The sequence below is a fragment of the Polistes dominula genome, unplaced genomic scaffold, assembly GCF_049000335.1.
Source record: "Polistes dominula isolate Pdom_NZ unplaced genomic scaffold, Pdom_raw_medaka contig_31, whole genome shotgun sequence".
NCBI classification, from domain to species: Eukaryota; Metazoa; Arthropoda; class Insecta; order Hymenoptera; family Vespidae; genus Polistes; species Polistes dominula.
This window is the reverse complement of record NW_028300925.1, coordinates 7,483,080-7,505,004: the sequence shown is the minus strand read 5'-3', so window position 1 is coordinate 7,505,004 and position 21,925 is coordinate 7,483,080. Positions and strand designations below refer to the sequence as shown.

The following is a 21,925-nucleotide window of genomic DNA, read 5'->3' as shown; positions in this document are numbered from 1 at the left end:
AAGAAACATTCGTATTGGACTTCAAAAGAAAGTAACTTTGGCCAAGCCTGTAATACAAAATAACCCTTTAACCCCCAGCCAACGCACATCGTTCCGGATTCGAAAGTAAACTATTGGTTGACCTCGAAACAGAACACGCAACGGACAGCTAAGATAGGATCTCCTTTGAGGAGTGTTAAAGAAAAAGTCGGGTCCTGAAGACCGAATGCAAACTCATCACATGACAGCCGTTTATTTTAATCAATCTGACGCCGAACATAAATACATATATTTACTCTTGTACCGTGGCGTAAAGACATACATGCGTGATTTATATTTTTACCAAAAATCATTAGAATCGTTTTATTTTCGAATAAATTTTCAATCAGAGATTAGATAGAATGGTTTTGATGAGGTATAAATCATTTTTATCTCGTAAGATATTACGAGAACGAGATACACTGCTCTTTGATGCTGATCAAAACTTTTCATCCATGAACCACAACCACCATTTGAGTTAGCCCGTATATGTAGATGTGAATATACGTGAATGGAGAAAAAGAAAAAAAGAAAGAGAAGAAAGAAAGATCGGGTTTGGTAGAGATTCGTTGTGATCTCACCTTAAGCTCAGTAATCCTATAGGAATCTACTCTGAAGAAAGAAACGCCAAGGGGAGAAAATGTGCTAGCGTATCCGTCCGCGATATAAACTGTCTTTCTTTGGTTCCTTCTTTCCGTGCAAACGGAGCATGGTGAAAAAGAAAAAGATAAAAAGAAAATCAAGAAATAGGAAAGAAAGAAGGCCAAGAAAGACAACGAGAGAAAATTCAAGTCGTGAAATCACGAACGCGGGCACACGTAAGACTCGCAACCGGTCTTTAACCCCAAAAAGCGAACGAGAAATATCAGTGATTCTCACCTCCTGTGATAAAACACTACCCGCAATTTAGAAAGAAATAAGAAACGAATAAAATGTTTCTATTCTCTCATTTTTATTAAATCTGAATATACTATTGCAAACTTTAATAATTGACAATAAAACTCGTATGAGACCGATGATGATCATAAGACATGATTTTGATCATAAGACAATTTGAAAATAACATTATTTTCGTACAATATATATTTTGAAATAAAATTAAATGAAAATCGAACAAATTGACGTGATTGATCTTTTCAATCGATATTCCATTATCATCGATTTGATATAAAAACGATAAAGAACCACTGACCGAATGTTCAGCGACCCTTAAATCTTGCTCTCTCTTCCTCCCTCGTTTTCTTCAAACACGCGCACAAATATACATATATACATACACACACAAACACATAGAACTATTCTTTTTCTCTCGGGGTGTTCCTTTCTCTCTTCCTTTCTCCCTTTTTCATATAGGTTAAAAATACTACCCTACACTAATTTTTCCTCTACCGGTTTGGTGCTACAGGTTTCGAGAATCTTACTGGCGATGATTCGTTCTCGCTGGGCGTGCTAAGGAAAAAAAAAAGAAAAGGAAGTACTCGCGACACGAGAAGAGAGAGAATAGTCAGGGTCGAAGTAACTTTTAGCGCGAAATACGGACCGGTTGCCTTGGTTTTACAGGATGATTCAAAAATACTGCATAAATATCGTCTATATATATTATTAGCTTTTCCTTTCCTTTTCACGATTCTAAAAGTTCAAAAGTTCAGTTTCATCTTTTTCCTTTGATCGATATATCAATAAGATCATCATAAAGATGTAATTGTTAAAAAATGATTATTTTTGTTTGGATTTTAACGACAGTATAAAAAAATATTGAAAATAAATCTGTCTCTTTCATTGATATTATAATAATAATAATAATTGAATAACAATAATGCAATTATACGTCTGCAGATTATATCAAATTCACGCTTCAATATGTGAATGCATGTATACGTTATTAAATAGCAGCAAGTCTCCGACATTGAAGTTCGTATTCGTATAGTGCAATGGTATAAAACGGCTGGTGATGGTATGGTGATGATGGTGGTGGTACATCGTCGTTGATACCGAGGACATCGAGACCGCATATGCAATGTAATTTGTGTCTTTAGAAAAGCGCTTTCCACCCCGTCTACCACCCTCGACGCTACGCTTCTTTGTCCAACTATCACGCGTTGAAATATCATCGTCGCACTACTACGTATCGAAGGGTCGCGTAAAGGATAAACAAGTGAAAGAGAAAGGGAGAGACAAGATGCTCGAAAAAAAAAACAGAGAGAGAAATTCAGCCGTGTCTATGGAAATTTTATTCACTATAGAATCCTTAATCTATCTATCTCATTCTATACTATATTTTTCCTGAGTCAAGAGTAAGAAGAATAGGCAGAGAATCATCTGCTCGTTATCTCTACAGAATTAGAAAATTTTTTTTCAATTGCACGAGAAAATTTGTACCGCTTAAAATGTCTCGATTGAAATTTTAATTTATTCATAAATGTTTCTCAAAAAAAGATTCTTGGTAATTTCAAAATGCTTTTTCTTTTTTCCGTTCAATCCAATAGAATGCAAATTGCAAGTTGTTTGTGTATAAAGTAAAATTATCTAGAACACGGTAAAAATTTAATTTTCGTAAAGAGGGAAAAATCATAATGAGAATGTCTAATTTGTAAATGAAAGTCAAAAGGGTGAGGAGGCAGGGAAGGGGGGGGGGGTCCGTTCGAAATGGTTGAATGAATTGTAAAGAGTCTTTGAAAAGGTCCAGGAGATGAAATACGCGGGGTATCAGTCAACTCGCGGTCGTCGTCGATCGGTTTGGATTTGGAACGTAGGCAGAGCATGCGCGTAATACTTCCGCATTTCTTTTCAACCTGGGACTCCTGTGTATATATACCTGCCGCCTATATACAGTAAATATATGTATAATACGTTCATAGCTATGCTTAATCCCGTTGGCCGAGATGTACCCTAGTCGCGACACGCGCACCTACACATTTCCGCTTTTTAAGGACACACCATGTCGTCTCTTTGGTTATAACGAACTCCTCTCATGCGCTCCTCGTGCTAGGATAAACGAGCCGTCAGAAATTATAAAGTCAGTTTCTTCGCGACGCGACACGCGAGCACAGGTGTGCGCCGAGAAGAAGAACTATTCACCCGTTTAAATATCTACACGAACCTAACTTCAATTTCTTTTTTTTCTTTTCCACTTACTTTTGCTCGTCTTCGTCATCTTGCTTTCTTTCTTACTTTCTTTACTTTTCATTTTTTTTTCTTATAATCAAATGTGATGATAACGGTTATTATTATTATTTTATAATTACGTCATTGTTATTAGTAAACAAAACATTAATGATAAGTGCCATCACGCATATATTATATATATAAATCTCAAGTACGTAATTTTAATCAAATATTATCACATTAGATAGATAATATGCATATGCACACGCAAATAAAGCTTATTATTATTCTTTATTTTCATTTATATAATATATTATCTTATTTTATTTTATGCTAAGCTAATACAATATATTTGTATAATTAATTCATTCATTATATAATTTTTTTTCTTCTCTTCCAAAAGAATAATAATACGTACTGAAAAAAAAGGAAAAAAACATAACATGTAGCGAGTAATATAACCCAAGAGAAGAAAAATATGTGTACCAAAGTTTTAATGAATATTTTTCCCTATCAACATTAATCCGTGTAATTTGCGAGTTCGTGACCCTCTTCACATCGGTGTCTCGACCCAAACGGATCTTAAAGTTCTATCCTTTGCGGGTCCGTAACTATTTAATTAAGTAAGCAAACAAAGCGACCGCTTTTCTTCATGCTTTCCATCATGGATAAGATTGCGGACAGGTGGAGATTTTATCGGAGTTACTTTGGTACGTGTAAATAAATACGTATACGCATGGGAGTAGGCAAGAATTTTGATATATCATAATATACACGCATACATCTTCCTCTTCTTCTACATATATATCTATCTATATGGTATAAAATATATTTGCTAGACGGACAAGAGTGTTGAACAGCGGAAAATGTAGACGCGAAGAGAAAATAACGGTCGCCTCACGAGGTGAGGGCCAAAAAGAACTGACTGAAATATCCCTTTCCTCGTCTTTTCCTCTTGGCATCCCTTTTCGTGTCCCTTTCTATCTCTTTCTTTCTCTTGTCCATATAATACCTACATGCTCTTAGTCTCTATCTCTTTATCTTTTTTCTTTATACATGCGTGTACTGTTGATCTCTCTCTCTCTCTCTCTCTCTCTCTCTCTCTCTCTCTCTCTCTCTCTCTCCATTTCGTTTTCCATCGGCTTTTTTCCACCCTCTCACTTGCTTGCTCGGTCGCATCGAGACACACAGGTACTCTCCTAGCAGCGTCGTTCTGCGATTCGCGTCGAGGGCCTTCGCGTGGTTTTTACACGGCTTATAGACGTATCGTGCTTGGCTTTCGTCGACGTCGACGACAACTACAAGGAAAAACACGAGCAACCAACGTGTGCTCCCTCTTTCTCTTTCTCTCAAGAGAGAGAAAGAGAGAGAGAGAGAGAAGCAAAGCTTTCGCGATTTCCTCCGTCATCGTCAAATTTCCAAGCAGTCGTTCACTGAACGTCAACTCGTTCATGATCCCGTGGGAAAAAAGGAAATGTTTTGCGTACGATTCGTACGAGAGAGAAACGTTCGCGAGGGTGGTGGTGGTGGTGGTGGTGATGGTGGAACGACGACGACGATGACGAAGACGCTGGCAACGGTTCGCTTTCTTCCTCAACAACACGAACTCAAGCCCGGTGAGCTAGTACTACTACCTCTACATATGTATATATGCTTGTCTTTTCCTTCTAACAACCGAGGGCCTTCTTGTCTTGTATACCCACCACTAAATTCTTTTTCCTTCCCTTTCTTTCTTTCTTTCCTATTTGTTTTTTTCCTTCAGACTCAAGGAGTCTCTTTGACATCGTTGTCATTATACTGAAATAGGTATCATCAAGATAACTAAAGGACTAATCATGAATGAACAAGTTCTTTGTTTTTTTTTTTGTCAAACATATGTTTTATTGTATTCTTCTTTTATTAAATGATTAAATATTCGTAAACATATCTAAAAAAAAAGAAAAATACTAACTTAGAATTATTGTAATCTTCTTAATATTTTCTATCGTAAAAAAAAGGATCAACCATACTTTGTTCCTTCCTTCCTTCCTCTTGGAAAGAGGATATGGGATGGATTAGATTGAGCTAATCCTTCGAAACAAGTTTGAGTATGTCAACGTAAGAAATGAGAAAGAAGGGAAAAACAGATAGCAAGAAGATGCTCAACGGATGTGTTCGACTGTGTTCGATGGGTGAGTCACGATCGTCAATGTGACACCCTTCAGGACTCTGCTTCGAATCCCTTGGGAGAAAATGAGAGAGAGATAGAAAGAGATAGAGAAAGAGAGAGAGAGGCGAGAAACGGACGCTTTGTCGAGACAACCCTCGTGCTAATTCCTATTGACGGCCGCACGTGCGTGAGCTCCTCTGACAATGAAAGGAAAGAAAAAACGCATCTGACCGAGCCCACATCGAAATTAAATTGATTTTTTGAAGAAGAGCAAACCGACCAACAAAGGCTGGACCTATTTTACTCAACTTTGCGATAAAAAAGAATACTTGTTTCTTTTTTTTTTTTTTCTAACATAAGAGGATTATATCAATTTATATACCTCGATACATTAGGTTGGTCAATATCTTCGTAGAATTTTTTCTAAGTAAATAAAACAATTGAAACTTATTGGCCAACCTAATGCATTGAGGTGTATATATATATATATTGATTTATTGATTAACTTTGTACATGAGTTGGTTGACAAATTTTCAACATAACATAGAAATCATTTTTATATAATTTTGTTGTTGAGAGTTTAGGTCTTTGAAAAGAAATTTAATTGGGTGCCCGATAGGTTAATGTAAACATCGAAACGAATATTTATGGTTAGTATTATCGAAGATAACCGATAATAAGTTGTTCCTCGAAAAAAAGGGTCTTAGTCATCGAGTTATCGAGTCGTTGTCCAAACTGTAGAGAATATGTAATGTGCTTGTCTGTTACGTACCCGTTGAAACGAGAAATAGAGTATAAGGGCTCTTCTAATTCCTTGATACCGGTTCGTTGTAGGATAATCGTACTAGGGAGAAAATACTTAGCAAGTCGCTGGTAACGTGACTCCTCGGTTCAACGTTTGTTAAAACTGATAAGATGGACACGTATGTCTCCTTGTGATAACGAAAACAGTAGGGAGTCTTGTAGACAATTTGTACGAGAATGTTTAATATCATTTTAAAAATATATTCATAAGAAAGACGTGCACGTGCACACTTTCAATGATATCCATTAATATACAATAATTAATATTTTATAATATAGTTGATAAAAATCAATTGTTTTGCTACGAATCTTTTTAATTGTTAACGAATATAATAGACATTTCGTTTGTTGAAAGAAAATTCGAAAAAAAATAATTACACACACTCGGTTGGAGTAATTCGTTTCCCTTATCGAGTGCTTCTCAAATATACCATTCGACAGTAAAGGGTTCGCGAAACTAACTCCGTGCCTAATGCGCTTTACGGTTTCTTATGAGGATCACGGTCAAGCGGCATGTTACGTGGATGAGATCATGCGTATGTTTTGAACTTCCAGGAAAAAGTCATATGCGTATGCATCACTTATAAATTTATTTGAACAAAAAAAGTAAATTTCAAATCTTTTTTTTTTTTCATTTTTCTTGATCTTTTTCATACCTTTTTTTACGCTAGAACTCATATAACGCAAACTAAGCAACTTTGTGGAAAATTGAGAAGCAAGATGGAAGAGCACGGTCAGCAAGTAAACGTCTTGATAAAGCAGAAACTATTTTCGCGCTATTATTACGCTCGAGTGTTCCTCAAATAGAAAAGGCTCGTTAAATTACGATTTCATATCGTAAGGTTTGCAATCGGTCGATTAGCTAAATCCATGGTTAATATTACTCATTGCTGATGCCACCTCCTGCTTGACGCTGCTGTTTATTATTTCGCTTTACGCTTACTCCGCTCAATTTGGAGTTTTATAACGGGATGGAAAGTTTATAATAACGGTCGGCCAGAATGTTTACTATCGAAGAAAATCTCATCGCGATAGACATACATCCCCCTCCCCCTCACCTACCCTTTTTCCCCCTTCGAACGATCGATAACGTTTGAAATATCTGCATGCGCGGCCGATGGTACCTATCTACGAGCATATATAAATATGAACCGCTGAGGTTTATTTCGTCTACCCGAGAGTTACCATCGAGAATTACATACAAAACAACCGGACAAGCCTTGTAAAACGACCTCGAACGATCTGTTCGACACGATTTTAAATAATCAAAATTTTATAGTCGTCTATATTACTTATTATTCTTATCATTATTTTATACAAAAATGATAATTTAAATAAGTTATATTCGAAGAATACAATTACATCAATTGTGTGTGCGTATCAAAATGAGTACTTGGCTAAGAAGTTATTGTCGTTTTATCGAATCATAAAACAGAGGAAAAAGTTAGGTCGCGCCAATTATCGTGTAAATTAATTACGCGCCAAGACTAAACTGGATAACACTGGCAGAGATTTTTTATAGTTAAGTTTTATAGGCAAGAAATAATACTTACGTATTACAAAGAAAAAAAATATATGAATTGTTGTTATAAGGATTGTTCATTTTTCAGGAGGTCTGAAGCAAGGGAATGGTGGCGTGGGGAGTGCAAGCAGTTCGAGGAGTACCAGTCCAAGTCAACAACAGACAACCCAGACCGGTCTGTCCTTCATTCCACAGCCCAGAAGTCAAAACACGAATCGACAAGGCACTGGCGGCACCCCAAGGTAATAATGTATAGAATTATAACGTATAGAAATATAACAAATAAAACGTATAGAATTAAGTGATTACAATACATCTAAACATCTCATTTTCAGTCCTAGAACGTCAGCCGTGGGCAGACCGAGTGGTATTAGGACAACAACACAAGCATGTCCGTATTCCAGTAGCGGAAGCTCCACAGGGCAAAACAAAAACTCTGTTCTAGACAAGTTCAAGCTCTTCAACAACAAAGATAAAAATCAAGAGAGAGGAAAGGCCACGTCGGGCGTATCGAAGCGTACGTCGAGCTCGTCCGGTTTTTCCTCGGCACGCTCGGAACACTCGGACAGTTCTACGTCGCTCTGCGATCAGAGTAAGATCCAAGTTGAACCACCGAAGAGTCGGGTATTGAAGTCTAAATTACAATCGAGTAAGCAGACGACAAAACAAGCCAGTCCGAAGACGATTAGGAAGGAACAGAATAAAACGCAGAGTAGTAAGATCGCTCGTACGAAAGCGTCGATACCGGAGAAGTTGACGGGTTATAGTAATTTGCCGGTAGACGATGTCAAGAAGGAAAGTGGCAAAATCGCGAACGTCTGTGCTAAACTACCCATGGACAAGAAGACCTCGAACTTGCAGGATTTATTGAAAAATCATTCGTCTACGCAATCACAAAAAACAAACAATCCAACGGTGGTGACAACGCCGTCCAAACAAATCAGCCAACAAGAAAGTAAAAATATTTCTAACTCTAGTAGGAATGAATTACCGATCAAACAGACAACGCCTCGACCGAAGATGGAGCTTCCTGGGAAAATAACAGATCCAAAAGTTCATTTACAGGCACTCAAGGTACCTCCCAACGGAGTCAACAAGGATATGCTCATGCAGAAGAATTTGTTGCCAAACGCAAACGGAATCATATCACGAACGGATCAGGAAGATGCAAACGTTACAAATATGCGAAACAATCCTAGTCCGTTCGATCGACATACGCAGTGTATGAACCAAGCAAATCTTCCGTACGAAAGGATAGTTGAAAAGGAAATGGACATTAACGTTGGTGAGTCGAATATGGAAGATCGAAAGCAGGACTCTTCGATCTCGGAAACTTTATCCGGTTCTCCATGGAAAATGCAAAACGCGACGACTCACGAAGAAGAGAAGATAATTAAGGACTCCCCGGAGGTGGAGGAAGAAGAGGAAGAGGATGTGAAAATAAACGGTTTGCCTGTTTCAAATGAGTCGACACCTGGCTCGTCTCGAGATGATCCGAGAGGGCGATCCAACTCGGAGAACAAAGATTTGACGGTCAAGGACGAAAGCATGAATTCTGAACCACCTACTAGTCAAGTACAAAATACGAACGTTCATGTACACGTATTCCCGCAAGGAAAGCAAATACTAGGTGGTCCATTTCAAGGACCAACATTATCCGTTACCGGTCCATGTTCTAGTATTCCTAAACCAACTGCTTTAGTGAAGGGTACTTCTAAACCACCTAAAGAAAATAACGGGCCAAGCATGCCGACCCCGACTAAACTCAAGGGCGAGATTTTGCATCGAGCCAAGCTCGACCCGAATACGGTCGCGATGGTATCACCGATGCCAAGTATCTCAGATCTTATGTCTGAGAGCTCTCACAGCAATTCCAATAGCACGGGCCAGAGCAATTCTAGCGACAGCAGTGTCATTTATCGACCAAGCAGCGAAAGTGGTAGTGAAATAAAGACGATACCTAATCGAAAGATAGACACGACCTTCGAACAAATGGAAAAGGTACTTTAGCGTTATTAATCCTGATCGTCGAACGCAAATTCTCTCACGGCAATAATTGATAAAACTTCTCTTTCTCTTCTCCCTATCAACCTCCCTCCCTCCCTTCCTTGGTACTACTATCTCCTCTTCTCTCCTCTCTGTGTCTCGACAGGTTTTATCTGAAGGTTCAACGTGCGGCAGCGGGAGCGGCGGCGGTGGTGGAGGTTCGTTGGCCGACGACGAAGCCGAGATGACCGTGAAGCCTATGCAACCTCTTCTTCGTGGTTACACGCCTGGTGCCAGAGCTCTGCAGACCCTGCCGAGTAGAACGACGGCGCGACAATACACGATTCTTCATTCCTCCTCTCATCATCACGTCTCTCACGATTACGCGGACATTGACATAGCCTCGGGTTATCTCAGCGACGGCGAAGTTCTCCGAGGTGGTATGAGCGTCGGGAGTAGGACTCTCTCCGATCTTTGCGACGGTTACATGTCGGAAGGTGGTGCTTCCTTGTACGCGCGTAGGATCAATCCCGCATACGGTCACGATCGCGAGAGGTAAGCGAACAACAAGAAAGAAAGAAAAGAAAAGAAAGAGAAATCCCTAACTTCTATGAGACCATCTATTATCTTCTATTCCATCGCAATCGGGTTGCCACTTTTCATGCTCCTTTAGCGCACTACATCTTTTAGGAAAATCAAATAATACGTCTAGTCTTGACCGAACACGATCTCCATTTACCTCGGACGGATTGCATCTCGTTATATCTCGCTTGGTCGTGCGCGCGGGCGCATCTTACGGATACGGAGAATGAGTCACGCTCTCCTCACGTCAGAGAGAAAGAGAAAGAGAGAGCTAAAGCAAGAGAGAGAGAGAGAGGACTTTAAATGTTTAAATCGTCGCTTTTGTCGAGAGAGCACGCTTACTCCACTTCCTCCTTTTCGTCTTATTCTTCTACTCTTCTCTACACTTCTGCTCTTCTAACGTCGAAGAGAGATCGCTCGGACGCGTACTAATGGCCTTTAATTAGACGAAATTTTCACTACTAATTTTATACACGCGTTAGTTACGCTCCGAGCAAGCTTCTCTCTCTCTCTCTCTCTCTCTCTTTCTTCCTTAGAAAAAAAAGGAAGAAGAAAAAAATAAAAGAAAGAAGGTAAAACTGACGTGTTCGTAAACGTACGAATCACTCGGGGGAGACGAAGAAACGACATCCTTTGATCTCATACACGTGATGTTATATACCTATTACTTCCTCTGGTGATATATCCGTGCTAGACTTCTGTTGTCGATGAAGAAGTAAAAGAAGAAGAAGAGGAAAAAGAAAAAGAAATAAAAGAAGAGAAAGAAGACGAGGAAGAAGAAGAAGAAGAAGAAGAAGAAGAAGAAGAGAAAGGGACAAGAATTCCAAGGACAATAGCACCGTAGAATTCTATGCAATCGAGAAGGTCTCTCGTCGAATAATTCCTTCGAGTAGTGATAGAGAGGAAGAAGAATGAGAGTTTGAGAAACACGAAAACGATATCGCGTATCTCTCGTGTCTACTTGAACGCTTTTCGTTGTCTATCTATCTCTATCTTTGCTTCTTTTCTCTCTCTCTCTCTCTCTCTCTCTCTCTCTCTCTCTCTCTCTCTCTTTCTCCGAAGAAAGAGAAAAGCCAAATCTCGTGAAGGATGAGAAAGTACATATTTATCTACGGAGCATAAAGTCGGTGAAAAGCGCTTGCGCTCAAAGCATATCCGTGCGTGAGTTTCACAAGCGTGCGATCGATCGACCGGCAGCACTGTCAGTGGCGCGATCTGCCGGTAAAATAGTTCAAACTCATGGTGGATTGTCGAGGGCAGCACCGTCGCAGGACGGTGAGCCTGTTTTCTTCGGGGGTTGTTCTCTCTCGTGGAAGAGAGTCGTGAAACGGGAGCTACCGCAGCCGTCGTTGTCGACTTTGTCGTCCTTGTCCTTATCGTCGTGAACGACCACGAACGTGCGTGCGTGTAATCCTGTAAAATAAACACACAATTTTTCATTAAGAAAAAATTCATTTAAACAAGGGGAATTATTATTTGTTTTATTTCTTCTCGCATCTTTCTTTCTCATTCTCTCTGTCTTCTTTTACACACACACACACACACACATATATATATATATATATGAACGCACACAAATTTTGTATACATGAAACCTAATTTGTCAGGATTTTTCACACCCCGTCTGTCAAAAATGTCACTTACACTCGATCAGCTTACGATCTTGTTCTCATTTAAATACTAACAACATTCCGTGCGCGTTCTGTGACCGGAAAGAACGTGTCTGTCTCGAAATAAAAGAGAAAGTGGATAATAGGGGGTGGTGCTCGGGGTGGTGGGGGTGGTGGTGAGAGAACAATCTCGAGGATAGCAGACGTCTCTTGCGGCACGCCTTCCTCAGGAGTGACGGTAAATTTTCAACGATTCCCATTCCTTACGAGAACCAATCGATTACAAAATTCCCTTTAACGCAGTTACGCTTAGTCGAGTTTTTAAACACAATTGCAATATACATTTGTACACACGTTTTAACACACCACGACCCATCGACATATCTTGTTTCCTTTCCTCCCTTTCTTCGCCTTCTTACTTTCACCGGGCGTTTCGCTAACGCAGCATACTCTGCGTCAATATTTTTTCTTCGTCTACAAGAACCAACCAACTTCGATCCATCAACACGACCCTATCGATTTTTTCCGATGAATTTTATTTATCGAACTAAAACTTCAGCCTTCTCGAATTTCGGTCGTCGTGTTAGTAGTCGTCTTCGTTGCCGAAGGCTTTTTTTCACTTTTTTGGCTAGGCAAGATTCAAGAAAATAAAAAGATACCCCCGGATGCCTTTCAGATCGACGTCGCATAGTTTTCCCTTAGCCAACTTATGTTTTTTTTCTTTCCCTCTTTCTTATATACGTTCCTTTCTCTCGTCCTTTATTCCTTCCCTCTGAGTTACTTCAGTATTACTACGAACACATTACAACTCTTGTACTTACGTTGTGCATATTTATCGATCAAGCTTTTGTCACGTCTCTCTCTTCCTGTCTTTTTATTTTTTTGTTCCTTTCTAACTTTCCTACGATTCCGTTCTAATTTATAATTTTCAATACTCTTCAATACCTTTTGTCTGGCCTAGAAACTCTCTTTATCTATCTGTGGTATCTTTTTCTCTCACTCGATGACAACTTTGAGCATTCTCCAAAGCAAATAATTCTAAAAGCCTCGAATACTGTCATCGATAAACTTGTCGACGTAAACGTTATTGGTGAACGTCGACGAGAGTTTGAAAAGTTAACACTTTTGACAAAAACAATTTTAAAGGCTGACAAATTTCGTCTAACCTTGAACATGTATATTTAAAGATTTGGCTTTGAAATATCACGTATGTGACAATTACATGCATCGATGATTCATCGATATTTATTTTTAAAGGGACCCAACTAACAAAAGCTTTCAAATTATTGTTAAGAAAATAAGACACTAACTTTGTTCTTTTTTATAAATAATATTCTCGAAATAAAACACTTTTATTATCTTAATTTTTTCCCGTATCACGATAAGTTCTTACAATTCTTGATTTATGTATGTACGATCACGCGTGAGTCGGAGAAACGAGCAATAATGAATTTTTAACGAGAACCATTCTTCGATCGTATTCGATCGTCGTGAATAGAACACAACATTTCCTTTGGTATTCTTTTAAAAGATACAAGTAGCACCCTGTAGTGTATTTCGAGTGGTTCTTATGTATAGTACATGCAAATTAATACAATTTTGTCGGTTTTGATATACATGTATACAAGAAGTATATATCAAAACTATATACATATTGTAATATACTATATATGTATACTATATATATACTATATAATATACTATATATATACGCGTGTACAACAGGTATAAGCACTATGACTTATAGTTTCCACTTAAATGGCTTCGCCGTAGCATCTAATGATCGACGTATTTCCCTCGGCTATTATATATGTATCTATTTTCTCGAATATGCAAACTTGACTACGCAGCAAGAAGAGTTGTTGTTTACTCGGAAACCTTGTTAAGAAGTTTAACTGACGTAGTATACTTAAGCAAGAGTGTGTACCGTCTTTCCTATCGTCAAAAGACGCCATCTTTCTAAACAAAAATTACGTTTAAATAGCACTCCACAAAGATCAACAGTAACAGAAGAAATCTTGATATAAATTATAAAATAAAAACGATGATAGATATGTTCGAAACGCAGAAGAGTTCAAATAGAACAGACGACGGACGACTACTATATCACTAATAATATCTTACGCGACTTATCGGAAAGCGATAAAACGGGATGATAAAAGAGAGGGTTTGTATGTATATGTGTTCTCTGTCAGGTACGTAGGTGGCTCGCGACGAGAATTGTCCGGGGTTAAGGAACTGGTGAGCTCACGGAGGGTGCAGAAAAGACCGTCGGCGAACGCTGTAAGATCGGATGGGGCTGGAGGAGGCTGCATCGTTGGTGGTGCTGTCGGTGGAGGTAACCTCGTTGGAGGAGCAGGAGCCCTGTTAGGTGCTTGCAGTGGTGGCAGCGACGCTTTGGCCGAACTCACCATCGAGGAGCTGGCCTCAATTCCGGCCGGAAATCACACCTCCGCCAATCACACGGGTCATTCCACTCATCACAAGGTCAGCGAACCTCCAACCTCCGCGACCTCCCTCTTCCTTCTTCCTCCTTCCTCCTTCCCCAGAGTACGAGCATCGTACCGATCGATATCTACTACCACCGAGATGCAACCAGTCCGCTAACGATCCTCAAAAATCATCCAGACTCTCCGAATCCTTTCGATACTAACTTATCTATAACAACTCTTTGAACCTTCATGTTGCGCCTAATAACTATTACTAGGCCTAATGATTTCGAGGAAAAAAATCTAACGTAAGAATACAGTAGAAAAAGGGGCCGAAAGAAAAAAGAAAAAAAGGGAAAAGAAAAATCGGTGTACGCGTCGCGACTCTGATGTGAGTTATGCAGCCGGGTCACGACAGCGGCTCGTCGTCGAATGAAATCGATATTTGCCAGGCGATATCATAATCGTCCTACCCGCCTTTTTCTTGTTTTCTAGTTAGAGATATACATACATACACACGTACATTTGGTTTTTCTTCATTTTTCTATTTTCTTCGTTTTTCTTTAGAATAATGTTCTTTTCTTTTTCTTTCTCTTTTCAAACATGCATACGGTGGTAACACGAGAGGAAAGTTTTCGTGCTGGTCGACGATTTCTTTCAGCGTCAGCTTGTGTAATAAAACGTGGTAGTAGTATTTGACGTCAGGTACGGTTAGAAGTGCCGGTATCGTAAGCGTAAACGCGATCATAGTGGGGGTTTCAGAAAAAAGGGGTGGCGAGCGATGAATCGTCGAGCGTGCGCTCGCTCGCGCGCGCGCTCTCTCTCTCTCTGCCGTCCACGTTCTCGGGCAGTTAGGTTGAAACGTTGCTCCCGTACGCGTGTACGCGCATGCCGAACTCGAGAACCCGTGTGAGTCATTCATTTTTCAAACCCAAAATTTCACACGGTACATAGACGCATATATATTTAAAGAAGTATCTCTATTTCGTTCAACCTCAAAGACCTATAATTATATTGTCCTTTTTTGTTTCGTTTGATCGAACATCCGACCGACGCTGAACACTATGCAATAACACTTTCGTCGTGAACGAGTATAACAAAGAATACGAAAGACGTTTACGAACGTTCCAGACGATACGACGCCACTTTCATTGCCAATTCAGGGATCCCCCTCGAGACAATAAACCGTCAGGCAAACGAGTACTTTGCTATAATAATTGTTAAAATCATTGGAAATTATCCTTACGGCTATTGTCGGTCAGCTATGCTGAGAAAGTAGCAATAGGAGACCATCGGAGAAAGATCATGGTGAGTTCGTTTGTCATTGTAATTATTGTTCAAAAGTTCTTTTTCTTTTTTTAATAATTAAGATTTTATCCAACACAATGTACGCGACGATGTTACATAGGAAATAAAAAAGTTTCTAATGAATTTCTTGAAGAAAAATAAAGTACGTGTCGTGTCCTAACGTTGAGAATGTCAAAAAATAAATCTCAAGATCCGTAAAATCCAGGTGGAAAGTTGAAGAGGGTTCGTGCTAGAACCGTCGTCGCCGCAAACTCTGACGCGACCGCGTTTCTTACGACTGTAAAGTGTTCTTCGTTTATTTTCACATCAGTGCTAGGGACGTAGTTCAAAGGTACTCGTCGACTTGCGTTTATTGTTTCTCGGTCATCACGGGAGCCCATAAGATCGGTTTGGTTGCATACCACATAGCGACTATAGACGTTGAACGAAATTTAAACTTCTGTGTTATTCGAAAGAATTACTATGTACACGACGTCTTTTTATTTTATTTTGATTATGAAACAAAAAATTACGAACAATACTGCGATGGCATAAAATGGAAGAGATAAACGATCTTTAAAAACTTGTCATTTACATTTAGATTTACATTTATTACATTTGAGTTAAACGGATTATTGCATAAATATATTCATTTAGTGTCCTAATCTACCCTATCTATGTCACGTGAGTCATTCTGACTCGTGGATTCACCTAAAGCCAGTTAGCAAAAGCGAAACGTAGTTAGGAGTAAAACAGAAAGGGAGAGGGGTCTTACTGGTTCACTTGATATTGGGCTACCCCTCTGAATCACGTCGAGCCTTGTTTCGCGTATTCCCCTGAGCAATGTGTTTATCGTTATGAAGAGTAAATAATGCATGTATAGTACGTACGTACATGTGCTCGTCGCATAATCGAAACGTGTACGTACTTTAGTTTCTCTCTCTCGGCAAACTTTACATTACCACTTGAATCTAAATAAAAATCTAAATATTTAAGTAATTTGATAATAGAATAAAATAGTTGTTTGCATGTTAAATAGAAAGTGCCGGGTGGCGGTGGCGTGATCGTGGGGGGTGGCGGTAGTTCGGCCACCCCCCAAGGCGCGCAACAGAGTAACAACCTGGTATATCGTGTGGTGAGTTCGAGGCATCCCGGTAGTGGTCATCATCCTCACACGAAAAAATCCGATAGCTCCCAACAGACTGAAAGTTCGGCTTTTAAGCATCAGCAACAACAACAGGGATCCAACGGTTCGTCCAATAGTAGCTCGAATAGCCAGCAATGGAGAAAGTACATAGAAGCAGGTGCAGCGAGAGACAGAGAGAGAGACAAGGAGGGCACACCAACAAGCCCTAGTCCCTCCAGACGATCCCAGGTATTCTAAAATAATAATATTCACTAATGGTTATTTGTTTGCCATCAATGTGAGATATTGCAGATTACATATCCTGTCTGTTTTTGATTTTTTGTTTTTTAGGATAAACATCGGAAACAGACCATGGCCGAATATGCGAATGGCGAGAAAGCACAAAAAGTTTCCTCGGGAACGTCAACCGGCAATAGTAGTAACAGTAGTGGCAGCAGCAATAAAGTTAGAGGAGTTCCCCAGAGTTTTGGATACGTGAAACGACACAGTGCTGGTACCAGTCCTAGTCCGAACGGTGTTCAGAATGGTAGCAAAGATGCGGCAACGAGAACAGCTCAAGTCAGTGCGGTTCCGAGAACAAAGGTGTGTATCTGGGTTGCCTCTAATTAAAAAAAATTCTAATTGATTCCAATCTTGTTACGGTTCGTATGATTTTCACAGGTTAAAGTATCCGGTGGAACTCAAACGTGCACCACAGAACTACAAGCAAATTCATCGAGTTCCAATCAAGGTCATCATTACAAAAGTTACAGTCTTACCGGACCGAGTGCTAGTCAACTATCTCAATCTGTTCGCGATCGTCTGATGCTCGGTTCACAGAGTCTTCCGAAACCAGGAAGTCCCGAATTCACAGCTCTCTTTGCCGCGGCTCATTACCGTGAAAGAGGAGCTGGTGGAGGACCCGTGAACGCCTCCTTTTCACCTCGCGTATTAAAACCCTCCGATGGAAGTCTCAGTGATACCTGTAGCAATTATGCCGCTCCTGATCTTCCAGGTTATTACACTCCTAATAGTCCTTACGCTACATCCTGGATGAGGCACAGCAATACTTATACTCCTAGTGGACGTTCGCAAGGTACATATTAAAATATTAAAACGTTTTAATCGCGGAACATAGTAAGGAATATTGATTTATAGAGAAAGAGATCAATTTGGAGTATACCTAAAGTGACAAGATTTGAAAATTTAGGTTACGAGAAGTAGTTTAGCCAATATGTACTCGTTCATTACTAAAAAGAAATCAATATCTCTCTGTACTCAACGGTATTAAATTAGGTAAATTAGGATTTGCATATCGTTATCGTAATATGCATAACGCTTGTAAATGCGATGATCGATTCAATGCTTGCTCATAGGTATGGGATTATGCGAAGCCGACAGTGTAGAATCTCTAGGATCGCATAGAGCGAGCTTAACTCATGCTCGACTGCTGATGCATCAGAGGGACTCTACGGGATCACCAGCTCCGCCGAGACTGAATAGGAGTAATTCAATTAGGTGAGCAAACAATTTCTTTCTTTCTTCCTAGTCGCGTGTCATCTTTTTCTTTTGTTATCTTTTATAGTCCGATCCAAATAAAGAATATTAATCGATCGTTCATGTATTTAGTTGCATGCATAGAAATTAGTAATATACAAGTGATTAAGTTAAACGTCTAATCGCGTTTCGTATTATTATTATTATTATTGATAGGTTTATTTTTTTCATGAGTTATAATATAATAATCGGATCTTAGCTTTCTTCGAATTATTCAATAAATTATTGCCACGAAAGTGAATTGTTCGTTACAATGAAAAATAACGCTGAAATATTTGATACCATTTTAGCCATCTACGGGACAGGACATTTCCAAGGTAGTGCGACTATCCAGTACATCATATACATTCGTCCGCCCTGCCTTCGGTGCATAACTTAATCCTCTCCTCATCGTGCGCGCTACTATCGTAGACACGAGTTTACAATGGTTTGACGAGAAACATGAAAATATGTGTGCTCGTACAGAGAAAGGATTAAAAAATGCAAATTCGTACGGATCACACACGTTGGATAGATTTACGGATCGGACTACTTGCCTAAATCACTTCAAATAGCTTTCTCATTATAATTAACTAATTAAACTTATTCATCAAAAATAACATCTCTGTTTATATTTGTAAGAGTTCTAAAGAAGATATTCGTAGTGATCGATGGCAAGGGGTTCAGCTTACATAAGAGACTACACCTGCATCTAATAATGTATATATTATCTATATAGATATTCGTTAATCGTCTATCGAACGTAACACACGTCTTTCCCAAGTGCAGCGCATTATTGGCAGATTATTGTTAATCCGAGTATATTCGTCTCGTCTTTTGTATCTCGTATTTGTGCCTCTGTTCTGCGCTTTTTGTGCAAAAGCATGTATAAGCTTTTCCCGAGATCTCCATGGAAAGGTAAAAAATGAAAAGAATAAATTGATCTTGGCACACACGCGATCTATGGTACATATGTAAATAATCACGGTGGGTGGTATTTAAGTAAAAACCATTTTTATATCTAATCGCCTAGCTCCAGATGGAGGTAACACTCTTACGATTATCATTCAAGTACATATATTTTTCAGAGAAATTGTTTTCCTTATGTGCAAAGCCCGATGCTATTTAGCTATTATATGGTAACGTTGTATATATATATATATATATATACATATACGTAACGTAGTCAATTTTGGAGAAAGAGCTTCTTTATGTCAGCTGCATTATTCCGATCTCTTCACGAATTTCTTATTTTTCTTCCTTTTCTTTGTATTATATATATACCTTACCTCCATACGGGGGAATACGGGGCTGTACATGGGAGTATATGGGAAATACGGGGAATAAAGAGGGTGGGATCATCAGACCTAAGTTTGGTAGAAAAGTTAATAGGTGCACGCCTTTATTTTCACAGATCCACTAAAAGCGAGAAAATGTATCCGTCAATGCTAGCACGAGGGAGCGGTACATCATCGTCTGTTGGCGAGGAAGCTGGTATCGGAATGGGTATTGTCGTGGGCGTAGAACCATACTACAGTGTCCCGGTTGGCTCAGCGGGATGCACCGGTCAACATTGGTCTCAACCAACTTCCCCAACACCAACCCATACATCTCGACAGCCACCTAATTTGTATCAACATGTACACAAAGACGATGATAGTTAGTTGTTATTTTTTATCCTTTTCATTCAATATTCTATTACGACAATTAGGACAAGACGTCTCAAGTATACTTCGCTAAACGATCTTAAATTTATCCAAATCATTAACATATAATTTCTTGAATCATTGAAAAAGAATAGCTTAACTTTTCGTTTCAGTACACGGTTCTTCCGTATCCCTCGTGTCAACAGCTAGCAGTCTTTACAGTTCGGCGGAAGAAAAACAGGCACACGAATTGAGAAAGTTACGAAGGGAATTATTGGATGCTCAAGAGAAGGTTCATTCTTTGACCAGTCAACTATCAACCAACGTGAGTATTAACAACAACTTATTACCGTGTGTGAATGTCCTTATTTATCCGTTTAGTAGCCAATAAGGGAGTATAATAACCCAATAAAGTGAAATCTATAAAACGCATCAAATTTATTATATTTTATATTAGATATGAAGGAAAATATAAATATATATATATGTAGATATATCGTGACGCGTTAGGATTTCAGAGCTACTTTCTCGTTTCTTTATTTCGTATATACCACAAACGACCACGCTAAAACACCCACACACGTAGACTCTTCCGACGTGTGCGCTCTTATCCTCATTTTAACTCATATATACCGTTTAACAACGTGATCTATCGTATATTTTTTTTATTTCATCCCGGGTGGCGTGTAGTACACCAAGTTCAACGTGACTCCTTACCTCGTCCGTTACATCGGTGAAACGAGTTGCGTGCCAATACCAGCTCGAAAGTTACATATTTTTACTTCTCGCCTCGACTAATATCTCTTTCTCTAACTAGGTGTATAGTATGTCCAATCTTTCGTTCATACGTTCCTTTGTATAAACGACTTATAAAAGTATTTGATCAAGTATGCGATAAGCGTATATATGAACGTGTGTGTTATCCATACATCATCATTAATCCCAACAATATCATACTCAATTTATTTATAATTATCAAATTTTTTTAATTACCAAATGCACCACCATTTTCAGTATACCTATTTTTACCACACTAGTCAAAATGACTGGTGCATAAAAAAAAAATGCTTTTTAAGACTGGAAGTCTTTATTTACTCTTAAAAAATAACAAAAAAATGTTTAACAATAATAATTTTAATAGATAAATGAATTTATAGACATTTTTAAATAACAAAACGCTTAATTATTTACAGAAATCAAATGTTACATGAAGTAGAAATTTTAAATTAAAATGGCCCGACCAGTCAAAATGACTGGTCTGGTATATCTAGTGTTAAAGGTATCCAAAATTTTATTATAAAAATTTAATTGAAAATAAAAAGAAAAAAATAGAAACTTTTAAAAGAATTCCTAATACACTTGGTACTTGTATTTAAATTCTTCAGAAATAAAAATAAATAATTTGTTTAAATAATAATAGATTGTGTAGGTACTGAAAGTAAAAAGCAATTCAAATAAATGTGTAACAAGTAAGGTATATCTCCATTCGGATGTAACTGTAGCGTGATTGGTTGACGAGTCAGTCATTTTAGAGCGTAGAAGGGAATGGGATTGACCAATGAAAAAGCCGTAGTACGATCTTCCGCCGCGCCGGCCTGAATCGTATTCGCGCCGATCGGTTTTCTTTAGTTGGTCCCGTGCGACGCGACGCGTTCCTTCTTCCTGGTGTTCGCGTTTCTTCTTTCTAGGACTATTTTCTATGTGTTTTACCTTCTATCGTGACTTTGGACGCCATCCATTCACCTCGTCGTCATTTTAACATCCTTATTTTCTATTCTTCTATTTTTATCTTTCTTTTTTTTGTTCTTTCAAAAACAAAGAAAAACAAGATTGTTCGAAGTGCAACCAACAACAACAACAACATAACACATTTTAACATTTTAGTGTTACGTGCAAAAACAGTGTGTTCTATTCACTTTTTTGTTGCTTCCTAGATCTTTATTGTGGATTAAAAACAGTGATTGAAAAAAGGAAAACAAAAAGTATTTTTGTATTTTGTATTATCGTGAAATACTAGTTCGTTCGAGTTTGTTCTATTTGAACGAATGTTATTTTATCCGCTTATCGACTTTTTTTAAAAATTTTTTTTCTTCAACCGTAATCCCCCGTTCCGTTATCGAGTGTC

General features: G+C 38.7%; 1 protein-coding gene and 1 long non-coding RNA gene across 9 annotated transcripts in view; one reads left to right on the top strand and one right to left on the bottom strand.

Moving 5' to 3' along the window:
- Positions 1-21,925, top strand: part of sick (sickie) — a 97,951-nt gene that overhangs the window by 58,251 nt on the left and 17,775 nt on the right. For 5 of the 7 annotated variants that reach the window (XM_089171130.1, XM_089171127.1, XM_089171129.1 and 2 more), the window contains 11 exons: positions 7,687-7,840; positions 7,934-9,599; positions 9,751-10,139; positions 13,972-14,263; positions 16,532-16,867; positions 16,970-17,221; positions 17,300-17,714; positions 17,995-18,136; positions 18,466-18,492; positions 19,569-19,813; positions 19,974-20,125. In XM_089171130.1, the coding sequence (XP_089027256.1) occupies positions 7,687-7,840; positions 7,934-9,599; positions 9,751-10,139; positions 13,972-14,263; positions 16,532-16,867; positions 16,970-17,221; positions 17,300-17,714; positions 17,995-18,136; positions 18,466-18,492; positions 19,569-19,813; positions 19,974-20,125 (4,070 nt within the window). Of the gene's footprint in view, positions 1-4,666; positions 4,740-7,686; positions 7,841-7,933; positions 9,600-9,750; positions 10,140-13,971; positions 14,264-16,531; positions 16,868-16,969; positions 17,222-17,299; positions 17,715-17,994; positions 18,137-18,465; positions 18,493-19,568; positions 19,814-19,973; positions 20,126-21,925 lie in introns of those variants that run through there. The other 2 variants (XM_089171133.1, XM_089171128.1) reach the window with 2 other exon arrangements.
- LOC149033010 (uncharacterized) lies at positions 10,146-13,965 on the bottom strand. Of its 2 annotated transcripts, none has more exons than XR_016176106.1 (2): positions 12,131-12,591; positions 10,146-11,579 (listed from the first exon to the last, which is right to left on the bottom strand). It is a non-coding gene; the product is annotated as an uncharacterized LOC149033010 (long non-coding RNA). The 2 variants fall into 2 exon arrangements; XR_016176107.1 differs by lacking the exon at positions 12,131-12,591 and adding an exon at positions 12,598-13,965 and having other exon boundaries at positions 11,506-11,579.